This window comes from Babjeviella inositovora (assembly GCF_001661335.1).
Source record: "Babjeviella inositovora NRRL Y-12698 unplaced genomic scaffold BABINscaffold_4, whole genome shotgun sequence".
Classification (NCBI taxonomy): domain Eukaryota; kingdom Fungi; phylum Ascomycota; class Pichiomycetes; order Serinales; genus Babjeviella; species Babjeviella inositovora.
Window position 1 is genome coordinate 269,090 of NW_017566841.1, and position 18,100 is coordinate 287,189.

The 18,100-nt window shown below is 46.2% G+C and overlaps 9 protein-coding genes across 9 annotated transcripts; 5 read left to right on the forward strand and 4 right to left on the reverse strand.

Moving 5' to 3' along the window:
• Positions 1 to 23: 23 nt before the first annotated feature.
• On the forward strand, positions 24 to 1,559 carry NMD3 (ribosome-binding protein; the record flags this gene model as incomplete). Its single annotated transcript, XM_019130404.1, has 1 exon — positions 24 to 1,559. One exon carries the CDS (start codon positions 24 to 26, stop codon positions 1,557 to 1,559), a length of 1,536 nt encoding a protein of 511 aa, XP_018985912.1.
• Positions 1,560 to 2,537: 978 nt separating this feature from the next.
• On the forward strand, positions 2,538 to 4,695 carry APG7 (Apg7p). The gene has a single exon (XM_019128495.1). It carries the CDS (start codon positions 2,575 to 2,577, stop codon positions 4,495 to 4,497), a length of 1,923 nt encoding a protein of 640 aa, XP_018985913.1. The 5' UTR covers positions 2,538 to 2,574; the 3' UTR covers positions 4,498 to 4,695.
• Positions 4,696 to 4,740: 45 nt separating this feature from the next.
• On the forward strand, positions 4,741 to 6,337 carry GCN5 (histone acetyltransferase; the record flags this gene model as incomplete). Its single annotated transcript, XM_019130782.1, has 2 exons — positions 4,741 to 4,798; positions 5,097 to 6,337. 2 exons carry the CDS (start codon positions 4,741 to 4,743, stop codon positions 6,335 to 6,337), a joined length of 1,299 nt encoding a protein of 432 aa, XP_018985914.1.
• Positions 6,338 to 6,885: 548 nt separating this feature from the next.
• Positions 6,886 to 7,653, reverse strand: PUP2 (proteasome core particle subunit alpha 5; the record flags this gene model as incomplete). The annotated part of the gene is made up of 1 exon (XM_019131685.1): positions 6,886 to 7,653. The coding sequence occupies one exon, from the start codon at positions 7,651 to 7,653 to the stop codon at positions 6,886 to 6,888; it is 768 nt and encodes a 255-aa protein (XP_018985915.1).
• A 290-nt stretch (positions 7,654 to 7,943) lies between these two features.
• On the reverse strand, positions 7,944 to 9,406 carry LSC2 (succinate--CoA ligase (GDP-forming) subunit beta). Its single transcript, XM_019128496.1, has 2 exons — positions 9,364 to 9,406; positions 7,944 to 9,273 (listed from the first exon to the last, which is right to left on the reverse strand). The coding sequence occupies exons 1-2, from the start codon at positions 9,379 to 9,381 to the stop codon at positions 8,023 to 8,025; spliced, it is 1,269 nt and encodes a 422-aa protein (XP_018985916.1). The 5' UTR covers positions 9,382 to 9,406; the 3' UTR covers positions 7,944 to 8,022.
• A 666-nt stretch (positions 9,407 to 10,072) lies between these two features.
• On the reverse strand, positions 10,073 to 10,454 carry BABINDRAFT_160848 (uncharacterized protein). The gene has a single exon (XM_019128497.1). It carries the CDS (start codon positions 10,364 to 10,366, stop codon positions 10,205 to 10,207), a length of 162 nt encoding a protein of 53 aa, XP_018985917.1. The 5' UTR covers positions 10,367 to 10,454; the 3' UTR covers positions 10,073 to 10,204.
• Positions 10,455 to 12,067: 1,613 nt separating this feature from the next.
• On the forward strand, positions 12,068 to 12,707 carry BABINDRAFT_160849 (uncharacterized protein). Its single transcript, XM_019128498.1, has one exon. It carries the CDS (start codon positions 12,381 to 12,383, stop codon positions 12,576 to 12,578), a length of 198 nt encoding a protein of 65 aa, XP_018985918.1. The 5' UTR covers positions 12,068 to 12,380; the 3' UTR covers positions 12,579 to 12,707.
• Positions 12,708 to 13,029: 322 nt separating this feature from the next.
• Positions 13,030 to 13,984, forward strand: BABINDRAFT_160851 (uncharacterized protein). The gene has a single exon (XM_019128499.1). The coding sequence runs from the start codon at positions 13,084 to 13,086 to the stop codon at positions 13,615 to 13,617; it is 534 nt and encodes a 177-aa protein (XP_018985919.1). The 5' UTR covers positions 13,030 to 13,083; the 3' UTR covers positions 13,618 to 13,984.
• A 117-nt stretch (positions 13,985 to 14,101) lies between these two features.
• On the reverse strand, positions 14,102 to 16,276 carry SFL2 (Sfl2p). Its single transcript, XM_019128500.1, has one exon. The coding sequence runs from the start codon at positions 15,846 to 15,848 to the stop codon at positions 14,241 to 14,243; it is 1,608 nt and encodes a 535-aa protein (XP_018985920.1). The 5' UTR covers positions 15,849 to 16,276; the 3' UTR covers positions 14,102 to 14,240.
• Between the last annotated feature and the right edge of the window lie 1,824 nt (positions 16,277 to 18,100).

The window sequence follows — 18,100 nt, forward strand, 5'->3', positions numbered from 1 at the left end:
AACTATTTTTTAGAACATCTACCATGTCTAACTATACCCAACTCCAGCCTACTGAGCATGGTCCTATTGCTACCGTCTTGTGTTGCCACTGTGGTGTCCCAATGGACGGTTCCACCGGACTCGTGATGTGCTACGACTGCATCAGATTGACCGTCGATATCACCCTGGGGATCCCAAGAGAGGCCAACGTATCCTTCTGCAGAAACTGTGAACGTTACTTGCAGCCTCCGGGCCAGTGGATCAAGGCCGAGTTGGAATCCAGAGAGTTATTGGCCTTGTGTTTGAAAAGGTTGAGAGGGTTGAGCAAGGTCAGATTGATTGACGCTGCTTTTATTTGGACCGAACCTCACTCCAGACGTCTCAGAGTCAAGTTAACCGTGCAGGGTGAAGCCATGACCAACACCATCGTCCAGCAAAACTTTGAAGTTGAATACATTGTCATTGCTATGCAGTGTCCGGACTGTGCCAAGTCGTACACCACCAACACCTGGAGAGCGACAGTCCAAATCAGGCAGAAGGTGCACCATAAAAGAACGTTTTTGTATCTCGAACAGTTGATTTTGAAGCACAACGCGCACACGGACACTATTTCGATCAAGGAAAACAAGGACGGGTTGGATTTCTTCTACGCGCAGAAAAACCATGCCGCTAAGATGTTGGATTTTTTGAATGCCGTGGTACCAATTAAGAACAAGAAGTCCGAGGAATTGGTTTCTACCGACACCCAGTCCGGTAACTCACAGTACAAATTCACATACTCGGTGGAAATCGTGCCGATCTGTCGTGACGACTTGGTCGTCTTGCCAAAGAAGCTTGCGCAGTCGCTCGGAAATATCTCGCAGATCGTCTTGTGCTCCAAGATCTCCAACACAATTCAGTTCGTTGACCCTAACACCCTCGATAAGGCGGACCTCGCCCCGGGTATTTACTGGAGAAACCCGTTCCCATGTTTGGTTGACTCCACCCAGCTTGTGGAGTTTATTATCTTGGACGTTGAGCCAACCGGAAAGACCCGTGGAAAGTGGGTCTTGTGTGATGTAACGTGTGCTAGAGCCTCCGACATGGGAGTCAATGACCATACTTTCTACGTCAGTTCGCACTTGGGTAGTCTCTTGCATCCGGGTGACTCTGCCATGGGTTACTTCACCAGCAACTCTAACTTTAACTCTGACCTCTGGGACAGCGTGGAGTCCGGCAAGTTGCCAGATGTGGTCTTGGTCAAGAAATACTACCCAAGAAGAACCAAGAAGTCCAAAAACAGAGAGTGGAAGTTGAAGAGAATGGCGAAGGAGCACGCCGATATTGTCGCCAACGACGAAACTAGATCTGCGAAGCAGGACGCCGAGAGATCTGAGAGAGACTATGAGCTCTTCTTGCAGGAGTTGGAAGAGGACGCGGAGTTGAGACAGACAATCAACATGTACAAGTCGCAAAAGAACCCATACGGGAATGTGGAGGAGATGGAGGAGGACGACGAGATGGAAGAAGACGACGATGCTCCGCTTATTGATATCGATGAATTATTGGACGAGTTGGATGATATGACCCTTGAAGGTTAAGTGGGCCAGCTTAAGCTTATCCCGAGAACATAACATGATTGTTTATATTCGAGAGCTCCTCCAGGGGTTGGACAAGCTTATTGTATAATAGTTTCGTATATACCTAACATTAGATGTATACTCACTACTGAAATGAATGCAGATCCGTTAGCATCAGATATTGTTGGGCAGAATCACTTCGAGAGAAAAAAAATACTGGAATAAAGTTACTTGAAAGTAGATACCTAGTCACTTTTTGTAAGGGTGTAGACACGGCGTAGTATAGCCTAGAATTGATATGAGTAATTGGGTTAGAAAATAAAGTCGAGGGAGAATGGGTGTATGGATAAAACGGGAAAAGAATAAATGGTAGATCGTTGGATACGTAAAAAGTAAGGGCACCAAAGCTATCCGGTTAACGGAACAAACGACAAAGAATCTATTAATAAATGATAGTATATCTGACGAGTTTGATTGTAATTTAAAATGGCAAACCTCTAAGCCACAAAAAGATTTTTAATTTAATGATCATAGAATTATATTGGGAAACTAAATAGGTAAAAGCCAGTTAATGTCAAATAAAAAAAGAAAAATAGCGTTTAAATCAAGGTTTCTTTTTTGGCTTCTCCCTCAATTCTTGAAAGACCTCCGTGACACCCCTCGTCTTGGGCACACCTTGCCTTTTTTGGTTATAAGCTAAGCTGTAAACATTCAAAGTCTAAATATCTTTAACTTATAAAGAGTCTTTTACGACCTTATCTCATCTTTATTACCCGCCTATAATAATTTTCATTCCAAAATCTGACTCCTCCGTTTCCCTGTCAATTTGGATTTAGCTTTCCCTTTGGCACGTGATCTAAATATGACGTCTGTGTATGCGTCTCTATAAAGTCAAGCCCTATCCCCACATGTGGCAAGCCACATACATACCTCGTTACAAGCTCAACCAATACGTTAATGGCCGCTTACCACGCCATAACCTACTACTAAATTCATAGAATACTGCCCAGTCTATTGCCCTTTTGCACGCCATACTATGCCTATGTTACAGTTCGCGCCCATCCACTCGTTCGTGGATTCTTCCTTCTTCACGAAGCTATCGGACTTGAAGCTCAACCATCTTAGGCTTGACTCTTCAAGGGTGGATATCCTCGGCAACACCAACTTTCGATCTCTCCAACCTCAGCAACCCCCCAGCCTCAACTTAAGCTCAAGCAGCTTCGAATCCAGGGAATCGTACGAGGAGGCACTTCCACTGCGGTCCAACTTCTTCCAGCAAGGGCACGTATACAATGTGAACACCATCGAGGAGTTCAAGAGCACAGACAAGGCAAAATTCCTCAGAGATGCCGGGATGGAGATTCTAGCCCATATCCAGGATGGCTCCGCCCTCCAGAGCACGGTGACGCCCTTCTCGGTGCTTGTGTTCTCTGATTTGAAGAAGTACAAGTTCTACTACTGGCTTGCCTTTCCTGCACTCGCAAGTGAGTGGACATACGAGAAGCAAAGCGTCGATGAAGAACTTATCAATGCGATTCAACAGAGGGACGATTTGCCAGAGCTTTTCCTCTTCAATGGTTCCCAGATCCAGCCGTTACTGACGCTCCAGAGCACCCATGGCTCTGTCACACACTCTAGCTCTTCCACTTTGAGGGATATCACGGTTGGCTTTGTGGACACCAGTTCGATCGACGGGGTGCCTTCCTGGAACCTTCGAAACTACCTCTTCCTCCTAGCTACGTACGGGTACACACGGGTGAATGTCTGCATCCACCGAGCTAATCCGAAAGCTTCCTTTATGTTGCGCTTATCCCTCAACGAAGCGTCCTTTGACCCTACGAATGTCAAAGTGACTGGTTGGGAGCGAACGAGCCAAAATAAGCTTGGGCCGAAAGTGGCGGATCTTGGCTCATTGATCGACCCTATCCAGCTTGCCGACCAGGCTGTTGACTTGAACCTCAAGTTGATGAAGTGGCGAATTGCGCCAGAGCTCGATCTTGACGTGATGAAGGCCACCAAGTGCTTGTTGCTCGGTGCTGGCACGCTAGGTTCTTATGTATCGCGTGCGCTTCTCGGTTGGGGGTTCCGTGACATCACTTTGGTGGATAATGGAAAAGTATCGTTTTCTAATCCCGTCAGACAGCCATTGTTCGAGTTTGCTGACTGTGTGGATGGAGGTAAGCCTAAGGCAGAGGCTGCTGCTGCTGCGTTGAAGCGAATCTTTCCACTAGCCAACGCTCAGGGGTATGAGTTGGAGGTACCAATGGTGGGTCATCCGCTCACGAACGAAGCCACCCAAGAACGTGACTACAAGACATTAGTGGACTTGATTGAGGCGCATGATGTGATTTTTTTGTTGATGGACTCGAGAGAAACCCGCTGGTTGCCCACCATCATCGGTAATGTCAAGCAGAAAATTGTCATCAACGCGGCTCTCGGGTTTGATAGCTACCTTGTGATGCGTCATGGCAGCTTCAGAAACGAGGAGACAGAGAGATTGGGATGCTACTTCTGTAATGACGTGGTAGCGCCAAACGACAGTCTCACGGACCGAACGTTGGACCAAATGTGCACCGTCACTAGGCCTGGCGTGGCAATGATTGCCTCAGCTCTCGCAGTGGAAGTCTTGGTTTCGCTTCTTCAACATAAAGACAGACAGTATACCACCAACGGCCAGACGATTCTTGGCGCCGTTCCCCACCAGATCAGGGGATTTTTGCACAGCTTTGAGAACATTAAGTTGACGACCGCCAATTATCCACACTGCTCAGCCTGTTCGGTACCTATCTTACAGAAATACGAGCAAGAGGGCTGGGACTTTGTCAAGACGTGTCTCAACAACTATAAGTATGTGGAAGACGTTAGTGGGTTGACGGAGGTTCAGCGGCAGGCTGAAGCCGCGGTTTTGGCCATGGAGGAGCTCAATCTCAGCGATGACGATGATTCTGAGTGGCGTTAGTTGGACTGTTGGTTTTATTCGAATTGAGAGTCTTGATGGAGAGTATTTTATATCGAACTTTAATTATGATTAAGAAATTCACCAACGTACGTGTGCCACATAACGTGCCAGAAAAGTGAGTTTATAAAGTTTATACCACTTGCAGTAATTTTATATGTATCATTGAACTGCTATCTTTCGTTATATAAATGTATCGAGTCCGTCTGACATCTATGCAAGGCTATTAACAAATTATTGTTGCAAATGGGACTTGTCGTGGTTGCGGTAACAGAAAAGTCTTCATCAATACTAGCCCTAAAAGGTAAAATTACTTCCCCGTATTTTGTTTTTTCATGGTTGTTTAATAAATTCGGAACATTGATTCTATATCCACGAGAATTTCATCTAAATCAGATCCTCGGCAGAGCTCGCTCAGTATCACCTGCTTACATAAGCAAAATTCACGTGATGCTATCCAAATCATGGCTACATAACAAACCATCGACGCATAAACACCATTGCATTGAAGCTAATCACCAAAATGACATCCAGTGACAAAAGAAGAGTATCAAACGAGGATGAGGGCGACCTGAGACGCAAGAAGCGGGTCAAGATTGAAGACGATCCGGACGAAGAGTCTGACCACACAGCCGTTTCGGAACTAAAAGAAGAAGATAGTGACGAATCCGAGTCAGACGAAGAAGAAGAAGAAGAAGAAGAAGAAGAAGCCAATGAAACAGATGAAGTGGAGGAAAACAAACTCACAACAAAGTTTGAGTTTGATGGTATTGAATACTCATTCAAGGAACGGCCTTCAGTGCTTGAGGAGAAGGAGGGCCGCATCGAGTTTCGAGTGGTGAACAATGACAGTTCCAGAGAAAGCATGATTGTACTCACGGGACTCAAAAACATCTTCCAGAAGCAGTTACCAAACATGCCGAAGGAGTACATCGCGCGCTTGGTGTATGACCGGAGTCACTTGTCGATTGCGGTGGTACGAAAGCCGCTCACGGTCGTGGGAGGTATCACGTACAAACCGTTCAACAACCGGAAATTTGCGGAGATTGTGTTCTGTGCGATCAGCTCGACGGAGCAGGTTCGAGGCTATGGTGCGCACATGATGAACCATTTGAAGGACTACGTGCGCGCCACATCGGAAATGCGGCACTTTTTGACGTATGCCGATAACTACGCCATCGGATACTTCAAGAAACAAGGGTTCACTAAAGAAATCACTCTTGAGAAATCTATCTGGATGGGTTACATTAAGGATTATGAGGGCGGGACATTGATGCAATGCTCGATGCTCCCGCGCATCCGGTACCTCGACAGCGCAAAGATTCTCTTGCTCCAAAAGGCGGCTATCCAGCGCAAAATCCGCTCCATTTCCAAGTCCCATATTGTACGAGACGGTTTGAATTGTTTTAAAGAGAGTAACTTCAAGCCCATTGACCCGATGACGATTCCCGGGTTGAAGGAGGCAGGCTGGACGCCAGAGATGGATGCTTTAGCCCAGAGACCTAAGAAGGGACCACACTACGCATTTATGGCCAACTTGTTGACCGAAGTACAGAACCACCCATCTGCCTGGCCGTTTATCCAGCCTGTAAACAGGGTCGAGGTGGCGGATTACTACGAGGTGATCAAGGAGCCGATGGACTTGAGCACCATGGAGACCAAGTTGGAGAACGATCACTACGAAACGTTGGAGGAGTTTATCTACGACGCCAGGCTCGTGTTCAACAACTGCCGGTCGTACAATAACGAGACTACCACGTACTTCAAGCACGCATCGAAATTAGAGAAGTTCTTCAGCAACAAGATCAAAGAGGTGCCCGAGTATTCTCATATGATTGAATAGGTAGGTATTTTATGAAAGTTTTATGGACCATATGTAAGTGTTTACCGTGATCGCTTTGGCAGCTAGCGGAGTGCAAAACTGTGTAAGGCGAGAGGGAAGCGGGGCGCCCTAATTCTCATTAGCACTTTTCTGGTTCGTAAAATAGCTCAGATATTGCGAGGGGTATCGAAAAGTTGTTTAAGGACCAGTGAAATAGTCACCACAATTGCGATTTAGGTATCCAACTATGAATGTATACCGATGTAAGGGGTATGGCAGCACTGGCTTAGCATAGAGGCTTCTGCCTATCATTAATGACTCAAGAAACATAAATTGGAGTGACAATAGTATCGCCTGTACAATACATATTAGGGCCACCATTTTATCAGGTCAACTAATCCGTACAGATGATGTATATACGGGTAATTTGCCATTCATAGTGACTCTAGGCCAAAGTCAAGATCTAAGCCCAGGTAAAGGATATCTGGTATATGAAGCACTCTTTGAATCGACACATGTTCTCTCTTCTTTTCATTTTCTATGTTGCATAATTTTCTTAAAGTACATATCTAATCCAAGGCGTGAGCCTCGTCGGTCTCCTGCTCCTTCAATTGAGCAATAATTTCGGCCGTCTTGGCATCATCGTAGATCTTGAACCCACCTTCCTTGGTGACGGAGGCTAATTGCGCGTTATTGGAGTCCAACTTTTCCTCCATAACCTGCTTCAATACCTTCAAGGTCAACAATTCCGCTTCCTTCAAAGTCAAAGACGAATGGTACTCGTTCTGCAACTCAGCCTGTGCACCCTCAGAGCCGGAGCCGATGGCCTTGGCATCATACCTATAGAAGGTTCCCGACGGCTCTGCATGGTACAACTGTGGGCCGTGATCTTCATCGTACCCGGCAATCAACAAGGCGACACCGAATGGTCTTGACATCAATCTCTTTTCGCCACCGGCACCTTCCCCGAATCTTAACGCCAAGTCACACACGGACTGGGTCAAGGATTCAACACCGATAGACTCGTCGTAGTACAAGTTGTGGTTAAGCGAGGAGACACGCGCGTGGTCAATCATGCTTCTGGCGTCGGCGGTCAACCCACTCATAGCACAGCCAATGTGCTGGTCAATTTCCACAATCTTTTCGATGGAGGTGGATTCCAAAAGCGACGATGTAACTCTCTTTTCAACACCCAATATGACACCCTCGGAAGTGGCGATGCCGATGGCTGTGGACCCCAATTTGATGGCCTCTAAGGAGTATTCGACCTGGAACAATCTCCCCTCAGGAGAGAAGGTGCTGACACCACGATCATATTCACTTCTGGTTAAGAACATTGAGACTGTATGTGTGTTTATATCAAAGCAGTTGATAATTGGGCTGGTAGATAGACTCTTGGTCCTATTGAGTGGTGTCTTGTGTCTTGCTGCTCCTTTGAGGCTGCAACTTCGCAGGTGGCGATTTGAACGCGAGTGCGATTACCAGTTAATTGCGATGTACACGACTACATTTGACCTCGCTGTATCATTCAGAGGGGTCTGGTAGCATCGTGCATTACAATTGAATTAGCGTTTATTCCCTAAGGAATCAGAATATATTAAGAGGGTAAAGAAAGAGGGAAGAAATAAAGCCGGGCAGGGCACCAGGATGAGTTTTGGCACATGGCAGTTAGCCATGCTTTAATTGTTGAGAAGAGACTCCGTTAATTACAATTCAAAGGAAACCTTGACATTGACGTCTCTGGCCTTTTGAACGATTTCAGACAATTGGACAACCTTTTCCGCGGCTGGGTCCAAATCTTCAAAAGCAAACAACTTCAAACCGGAGTTCTTGATCATTTCCTGGGCCTTCTCCAAGTTTGTACCTTGCAATCTGACAACCACTGGGATATCCAACTTTAAGTTGATGGCAGCGGCAATCAAACCCTCGGCGACGTAGTCACATCTGACAATACCACCGAAAATGTTGACAAAGATGGAGGTGACCTTCTTTTCAGACAAAATCAACTTGAAGGCAGACTCGATGGTCTCTGGGGTAGCACCACCACCACAGTCCAAGAAGTTAGCTGGGGTACCACCGTACAAGTTGATGATATCCAAGGTGGCCATGGCCAAACCGGCACCGTTGACCAAGCAACCAATATTACCGTCTAACTTGATGAAGTTCAAGCCGGACTTGGCCGCCAAGACTTCCTCTGGGTCTTCCTGAGTGAAATCCCTCCAGGAGTAAACCTCGGTCTGACGGAACTCAGCGTTGTCATCGAACCCCAACTTGGCGTCCATGGCAAAGACCTTATTGTCAACGGTTTCAGACAATGGGTTGATTTCAATCTGGGTGGCGTCCCTTTCGACGAAGCATTGGTACAACTTCTGGATGGTTTCAGCGGCTTCTGGTTGGGCCTTTTGGGAGAAGCCCAACACGGCGGCGACCTCGGCAGACAATTCTGGAGTAACCCCCTTCTTCATGTCGACGTAGAAGGTCTTAATGGCAGATGGGTCTTCGTGGGCAACACCCTCGATGTCCATACCACCCTGGGCGGAGGCAACGATCATTGGCTGTTGAGTGGCTCTGTCCAACAAGATAGCCAAGTAGGCTTCTCTTCTGGCGAACAATCTCTCTACAATGTAGACAGCGGTGACGTCCTTACCGGCAGGACCAGTTTGCTTGGTGTATAACTTTTGGTGCAACATCTTGGCGGCTAAGTCCTTGACCTCCTCAGGGGAGGTGACGATTCTGACACCGCCCTTCAACCCAGAGTCGAAGTGACCCTTACCTCTACCACCGGTCAAGGCCTGGGCCTTGATGACCATGTCTTCGGAGTTCAACTTCTGGGCAATCTTGTAGGCGCCTTCTGGGGTGTCGGCAGCTTCACCCCTTGGAATACCGATACCGTAGGATTTCAAGAGGGCGGCAGAACGGTATTCGTGCAAGGATAAGTTTCTCTTCTGAGAGGCGGCCTGAAAAGTTAGTATTCCACTTGTGAGTAGCGGGAGACAATTGGACGGCAGGCTGACAGCCAGTTTTCATAAAAGTGTCAGGTTACATACCTTAGCGGCGCGAACCATAGGGCGAGTGATGGACCTGGAAAACATTGTGTTTGGTTACTAGATTGAGCTCGTAGGGGAAAAAAAGAGAGAAAAAAGAGTAAAAGAAAAGGTTTAGATATATTCTTAAATCGCCATTGACCCCATTCGAGCCGATAGGTGTCGGGCTGGCGCCTAAGCACGTAGCGCACCCGTCGTGTTTTTTTCCCGGCTCAGACGCACGGGTGTCCGTCCCCTCACTTTGATCTGGGTTTTGTTAGCGAATTCGGAGGTCTGACAACCGACCGCGAATGGAAACACCCGGCTTTTGTTTTTCGAAGTCTGCACGGCGCGAGGAGGCCCCCTCCTCAGATTGGAATTATCCTGCATATATCATAGGAAGAACAGCGAACCGAGATACCCCCGGGGTTTATGTTACGTGGAAATGGCCTCCACATGGAGGTTTGTCTACACTGTTTGAGGAACAAAGCGGTTGAATACCCGTTTTTAATTATACTCGAGACTTAGGGATCTGGCGGATCTTTCTATTACTTGTAATAATTGGTTTATATCTTTTCGTTTCCCCCGTCATTTCGCGTGAATCTTTACTAGGCTGTAGATATATCCGATCTGGGCGGAGGCATATAGGGTGCCGCGTTTTCCCTCTTCGCGGTTCTCGGAAAAACATGTGCGGGTGGCCGATATATCAGAGCGAGCGTGAGACGCTGAACGTGTAAAAACGGCAATAACATTCGCAGAATCCTACATAAGCGTCTATCCTTTAGTACTTACATTTAGAGATATGAGAGAAGCCTCGCTGGTACGCGACGGATAGCATAGTCGGCCTTTGGGGTGGAAGGTGGCATTAATATAAACCGTGAGAAGGGAAGCCGGGAATCTTCCCCCGCACTTGGTAGAGATGGAGGACTCGTGTATAGGGGAATATCGGAGGTGAACGTGCGATGTAAATGGCCGGTTTTTGCTTGTGACAAAATTCCGAGCCTCGGCTCCTCCGACCCTTGGACATGCCAGGGCTCTTAATTCCCCGGGAAGACTACGGGAAAAATGTAGCTGACATCTTTCAAACGGTGCGATCCGGAATATCCTGATAGTAGTGGGGGTCTGCCATAGGTCAGACAGTTATTCTTTTTTTTTCCGATAAGGAGAAATTTGGGATCAGAGTCCCCCACTTAGGATACCCCACAAAACAATTTTTTTCCGATTCCATTAAGCTCTATTTGCACACGTTATACGTCTATAGAGCTTGATAACGTAATGCAATAAAGTATTCCAATATGCCTGGCCTGAATTAGCCTTCAGGACTTCAGACCAAGTTGACTCAGCTGCACATATTTTATGATAAGGCTCAGAGGGCCAAACATGTATATATGATGTATACATATAGTAGCAAGTGGGTCAATATATATTTTCAAGGCCTAAGATTGAACCGTTGTATCCCAAAACTGAGTCGTGTCTTATCCAACCCTCATTATTAAGGCCTCTTTTATCACTGGAACTTTTCATTAATAGGGCTTCTAAATTCAAAGCGAGATTCACCGCCCATCACCTGGTGCTACATCCGAGAATTTTCCAAGCTAGCTCCTTGGCAAAGTATTATCCTTTCACTTCCAGGTGTTTTGTGAACACCTGGAAGTGATAATAGAAAGGGGCTTATCGCTCACCGCTTTCTCATCCCACTGTCTACTGCATGAGGTGTACGGTGGATCGCGACCTGCAGTTGGTTGCTCATGCAAGCCATACGTAAAGATCTGCAAGACACTCGGCAGATAGTACTTCTGCCAAATCTTATATTATTCCTGGTGATAGGTGAAACTCGTAAATCTTCTGTTTCATGTTCGATGACGAAGCTCTGATTGTTCCAGGGTAAGAGACTTGTTTGCTGAGACCATTCGTTCAGACGTTAGCGAGTTGATTTTAGTCAGCAAGACTCGGCCAAAAAGTAGGTGACATGCATATTTTTCTCATCTTCCCCAATATCCATAACGTCCTCCGGAGCTGTTGCTTCAGCTCCTGCCAGCATTTTAACCCAGCATATACCCAGGAATACTGAGACCAAAAATGCCATCAAATTAAGCGTTATCCCTTCCGTATCTTTTGGTCTAATACGACCAGCACCGAGATAACGAGAGACATTCCAGAATCCGATAATAACACTAATTTCCTCTAACCTAAGTAACGCATTAAACCATATCCCTTTGTATAGTACAACTGACGGCGATTTTGGGACTGGGCTCTACAGACTGCAGATCTACGGATCGGCAGCTTAATGCACTCTTCGATGTTCCAATCCCTGACACAGGTGTGACTAAAACCCCAGAACCCCTCTCTAACTGTTGACATTTTACGACATGGGTCACATTCTTAATTTGAAACGTGCCAGGCTAACCACATGACGTCGGTCGATATTGGCACGAGAAGCCATCTATACCCATGCGCAGATAGATCAGCCCTCCCTGCTTGCATGGCGAGCAATCTCATTCTATGTTACACAGAGATAATCTCACGCGGCGTCATTCGCTTGTCATAGAGGAATCGCACACTGCAGATCTCCACCTATGTGGCGATTACACTTCTTCCAGCATCACATGTAACTGTGGAAGACTGAGCCTTCGAATATCTTGTCGAGGTACCTCGTTGCATGGGAACTGACGTTTGCTGCAACTAAACCGATATATTGATGGTCACTTCAGGAACCCACATTACCATACATGAATGTGTATGTGTGGGCTGATGTTGTTTGGGTATGCCAATCAATAGAGCTGCGGCCGTGTAAATGCGGTCGGAGATGATGAAACACTAGACCTAAATCCATATCCGTAAAATATACGGGGAATGGCTTGGAATAAGTCCTCGACCGCTCCTCGTATATCAAATAAAGCGGCTATATGAAAGGATCTCACAAAAAGAATGAAAAATCAAGATGAAAAATACCAAGGTATGGCACAGTTACACCGGACTCAGAAGAGTATGGACCTAACCTATAGCTATTTTTCTCGGGTGAATCCCCTTGTACTTTGGATATGCGTTTTATGAACATCCAGCAATCATCAATCCACTCTTTCACGGAGCAAAAAGAAGCATATAATCAGTACTCCTGGTACATAGGAACGTTCAAACAAAGGCTTCGTTCGGATACACCAGGCAATTACACAAGCGGTACTTCGCACAGACAAATGCTGGGCCGTATGATAGGAAAGCATATATGGCTATACTGCTGAAAATGTTGGCTTATGCACAGAGGAAGGTAGTTTGGTTGGGTACATGCTGGAATGTCAGATGCACGTAGCCTGGGTGCCGTTGTCGTTGTGTTGCTTAGCGTAGATTAAACATGTATATGTATATAGCCCAGCCAATATAAAGTATAAGCTAAGTTCTAATTCCCACCAATCAATTGGACTATAACTTGTTTCACCAAAATTTTGCCTGGTGCCGCCTCATGTCTAATATCCAAAAAGATGTTTCTCGCTAGCCTGAACCAAGCTTAGACACAGTACCCCGTGTCTCAAACAAATGTACATGCAGGAGAGAAAAAATATTTTTATGCGACCCAAAAGCGTCGTATGTGTCTACCCAGACCAGTATCGTGTAAGATAATACACGATAATGTCTGATAATGTTCATTCATCGAAAGCCGCTAATGTCAGGGCTATAAAGAAGAAGCAAGAGCTCCAAGCGAAATTCCAGCTTGCAGTTGCGCACACAAACACCAAGATTCTCTCTTGGATGAACCTTGGCGAAGCCACCGAGCATAATGAACCGGAAGCAACCCCAGGTCTCATGTCTTTCCTCGATTTACCAGTGATCAATTCCGGATCTGGTCTAGACCTTTCCTCGGTAGTTGCCGCCAACAGCAGAATCACCACTATCGGCGATTTCATGAACAGCAACAAGAAGCTCGATGGGTTGAAGAAGAATACCAGAAACGAGCCCGGCAGCAACGTCTCCAGAAACAGCTCCAAAGCTTTGCAGGCCCTATCGAATAAAGTGCGTAACGACCAGAGAAAGAAGATCCAGCAGAATGGCGGAGTCGGGAAACCTGATCTCCAGCAGCAGCAAAGAGGCAAGAGAGACACCATTGCTAATGCTATAAAGGATGCCAAACAAAAGCAGAAACCCCTCTCCGGTGTTCTGGAAAAGAAGCCTCAGGATGACTATTCAGATGATGAGGATGAGTTGCGCAATGCTCGATCTCAAAGATCGGTTAAGAAGGGTTCCAACTTGATGTTTGAATCCAAGATTAAAAAGAGACCATTTTAAAGATCTATAGAGGCATTTACCGTCGGACAGGGAATTTTAAGATACACTGCTTAAATTTAGTGGTACCATGGCTAACACACCCTGAGTATGAAAAGAGACCAGTTTCTGCCGGTAGTGAGCCATAAAGCTTCTGGGGTTCGGATTACAGCCATCTCGTATCATTCATCTTCCATCTCATTTGGGTTGGTTCTAAGGTTACAACGCCTTCTACACACTGGCGTATATGATGAATAAGTTATTGTCTTGACTGGATATAAAAAGAAGTCACACGTGGAAAAACGGGGTGTAACCCGGTTCTTCAATACATATCACTCCCTTAGACGCCGAATATATAATCGTAGTATTCAATCACTGGGAAGGAATAAATTATGCTCTTATATGATAGATATTATAAAATATAAACTTACAAATGACTGCAGACTGAGGAATGTAAATACGAATCCAAAAGCCTCATACATTCTAGTGCTCGCAACATCCACTATTTTTCCGGTACAGGACTCTGTTAGGGTATATATTTGCACATTCTGGTCAAAGAAAAAGTCGTATTATATATATATATATATATATAATAAATGAACTACAAGGTCATAACGGATCAAAATAATCAGATAATTCATATTTCCCTATACATCTTTCAGTTGTATCACCACTGGTGCTGACATCAACGAAGTGACAGACATTTTTTCTGCTTCTTCATCTCCACTAGCTAGCTTCGGGTTCAAAAGCTTTGCCGGACGCCCCTCTTCTCCATCTGAAAGCGATCGTTTTCGCCCTACCGGTTCAGGCGAGTCACACAGCTCGCCTGAAAGGGTGGCAACAGAATTTTCGCTTCCATTTCCAGAGGAGTTCAACAAGGTTGAGATTGAACTTTTGTTGTCATAACTAGGCGGATGCGCGTTGAGAGATGCGATAGATGAAATTGATGACTTCGAGAAGATGGAGGAATTCGCCGTCGTGCTTACGCTGGACCCTGAAAGCGAGGGCGGTGCCGCATGCAAGGCAATTATCGACGGTCTGAACTGCGAACGGAGCTCCTCAATATGCGGCAACGATGTTCGCAGATCGCTGGGTACCGCAAGCCGTTTCTCAATAGCTGTAGGCAACGATGTTGGCTGCCGCACCAAAGCAGGTTGCCCTACTGGTATTTCAGCGGCATCTGGTCTTTCCGTTGGTGGCTGGAGCTGCGAGAACGACTTTTGAATCAACGAAAGTGCAGAAGTACTTTTCTGCAACACATTCTTTGGGGCATATTCGACAGGCGAAGGTGCCAACGGATCGAGTAGCACAGATGGGTATCTGCGTCTCGAGTTACCGAAAAACAGCACCTCTGCTGGGTTTCCCGCTGAAGGCGATGGCGTTCTGTTATAAGGGGCGGGTGGTTGCGAGTAATGTGGAAGGTGGGACTTCTGGGGGTTTTGGTGAGAGGCTTGAGGAGCGGGATAGGGTTGGTGAGGAGCTGGGTGGTGGGCAGGGTGGGGTTGGAGCTGTGAGTATGGCTGCAGATATGCCGACGAGTACGGTTGCGGATACTGCGGTGGATACTGTGAGTACTGGAAGTACGACTGGGACGGTGCTGAGAGCGAGCGGAACTGCGGGTGCGGGCGCTCATTGTCGTACGCGGAATACACGTGGTGTTCAGGATGGTGTACAGGAAACTCCAGGGTCGAGACGAAGTAGCCGGGAGCCTGGGCCTGCTGGAGCGGAGGTGCCCCCGGATAGTATCCCTGCGGATACACGTAGTACTGCGGTACATACTCTTGCGGATGCTCGCGGGTATATGCGAAACCCAGCCGAGCATATTTGGAGTCCTTGTCGAGGTCGTACGCGTTGTTATTGGTGGACGTGCGACGTTTGATATACTTCAACGACTCCTCATCGCCTTTCTTAAACCTTCCCGACGAGTGTTTGAACTCCCAGACCGGCTGGTCTGGCCGTGGCGCGTTGGAGCTGGGGTCGTAGTTGTCGTTGGACGGAGTTTGTGAGTCGCTGACCTTGTGGAAACCGTACATGTGGAGCTGTCTGACGAAGGAGGAGATGTTTCCGTGTTTGAAGTAGTTTGTGAGGCAGTTGGAGAACTCACCACCGGGTAATAGTGCAAACGTGCCCTCAGTGTCGCCTCGTGTCCACCAGATGACGCTGGCGAGGGACGGCTCTGAGAGCATCAGGAAGAGCTTCTCGACGAAGGCGCTCTTCTTTGAAGGATTCTTGTCCTTCAGAGCGTAACTAGACATGGACGTTGCGTGTTACTGGAAACACAGATGATTTTGAAGAGATGGATTAATAGACTAGCCACTTTGTCAAAAAGACGTGGAAGTCGAAAGAAGGTGGTTTTAGACGCAAAGTTGGTGACGTGAGTTGCTCAGAGCGTAATTGCACCAGGAACGGAACAGGAACAAGACTAGAAAACCTTGATGAATGAGTCGCACGTAAAAAATCAAACTTTAGCCGGTTACGCAGAAAGCAAGACTGCGCACGGGAGGAAAACTTCGGTCTGAGGCAACAGTAAGGTTGCAACACTATAGAGTTGGCTTGCAAAGGAAGAGCAATAATATGAAAAGTAGAAAACTTTTCGTTTGGGGCCAGAGAGATTAACGAGCTTAGTTAGGATGCGCGAAGGATCAAAGAATACAGTCTTATGAAACCATGAAACAGATGTTTGGATGAATGGATGGATATAAGTAAAAAATTGGTTTTCTCACAGCGTTTCTATGTGACCAGGTAAGTGCAGCTGGAACAAATATAACTAATTATTGTACGTCCCCTCGTCCTGCTACCTTCATGTACACGCATGTAGCTGTGCATGTGCAGCACCTCAGATGTGAGCGGGATTCCCAATGCACGCTGGGTGCAGACTATTTAATCCCTGTCTGGATTTTCTACCTCCAGGATGAACGAAGAGATATGAGCGATCCTCAAACGCCGGGACTTTTATAAGACTATGGATTGTCCCGACTCCAGAGTAAGGTATAGAAAAAGGCCGCAGTGGGAAACATCGAGGGCGCTGCTCTTAAAACTTTCCTATTGTCGGTAATGCTGGTCATTCGAGAAGCCTATGTTGATAATTCTCTGGCAGCAATGAATGTGGTGTCTCACTTACAGTAATAGAACGCATGTACAGTGTAGGCCAAATGTTTCGGAGTCAGACATGGTAATAGCTAGGTGTGGATATTCAGTTTTGCTATGGTACCCGATTACTCAGGCATTGACTCACCCCACTATAAGACTATCATGTGTCAGGTATCGGAGTGGTCTATCACCGTAGCATCGGACGAAATTCAATCGATGATAAAGTGGGTAAGCCTACCGTTCATATATACATATATATATATTCTTTTCTCCTCTCTGCTCGCTACTTTAGTATATCCATTCTGGAGAACTCTTTATGCCCTCGTTATCTGATTTCCTGGTGCTTGCTTCTCGGTAAATGAGATCGACATGGGGGGGTTGTTCTTCTGCAAGTAAAATGGCAGCATGTTTAATCTAGAAATAAAAAAAAATCTCTATCAAACATACGCGCCTTGGCCGTTATCTATGAGTGTATGCTATAGACTGGAGCGATGAATAATACCCGAGATAAATCGTTATCCATGAGGTTTTCAATGATGTATCCTTTAACACGTGTGTTCCCCTTCGTTCTGCAGTATTTTTGCTGAGCCAGCTCCATGTATCGACTTAAATTTTCCTTAAGAGAATACCAAATATCGGTGATATTTTTTAGGCATGCATGTAGAAAATTCCGTGCTTCTCGATTTGATAGCCGTTCCCACAACGTGCCAATAAAGAGCCAAGTTAATTGTTGCAAAATAATAGAGTTATGCAGTGCATTTAAAATGTTATTGTCTCTTTCTTCTATAATGTATGTATCTTAGTATACCGAACCCAGGAACAAAGCGGTGTTTTTTGGCTCTATTCTCAGCACGACGCATATCAGGTATATAAGCACTTTCAACCCTGGTCGGTTGCTTGTCTTCGTACACCCGCTTATGCTCCTGATATCCCCATCAATGCTGCCTAAAGGAAGCATGGACCGGCACAAACACTCATCGTGACAAAGGCTCAAGACGGAAGTTCAGGCCAAATAGGCTTGTAAGCACTGTGTATATCCACCAAATATCCGTCGAATGCAATATGTGCTAGCCATATTTGCTAAAATCCGTAAAGTGAAGTGCAGACAGAAAAACCCTAATAGCTTCAAATGTTTCGAGATCTTTGGAACTAATAGATTAGGATTAGATATACTTTAACATTTCAGCTGGTATGTTCTATGGGCTTTATGTCTAGGGCGGACGTTCCCTGTTTTAGGCATATTCCTGTTTCTCTCGCTTTGCCTTTTCAGGGATACATCTGCACCCGAACCAAAGAATCTTCTACGGCAAGTAGTCACAGAACATACTTTTGCAGTGACTTCACCTCAGAGTGAAATCACTAGTACTGACCACTATTGTGCAATGTAATGCGTGTCTGTACGAGGATACGGTTTACA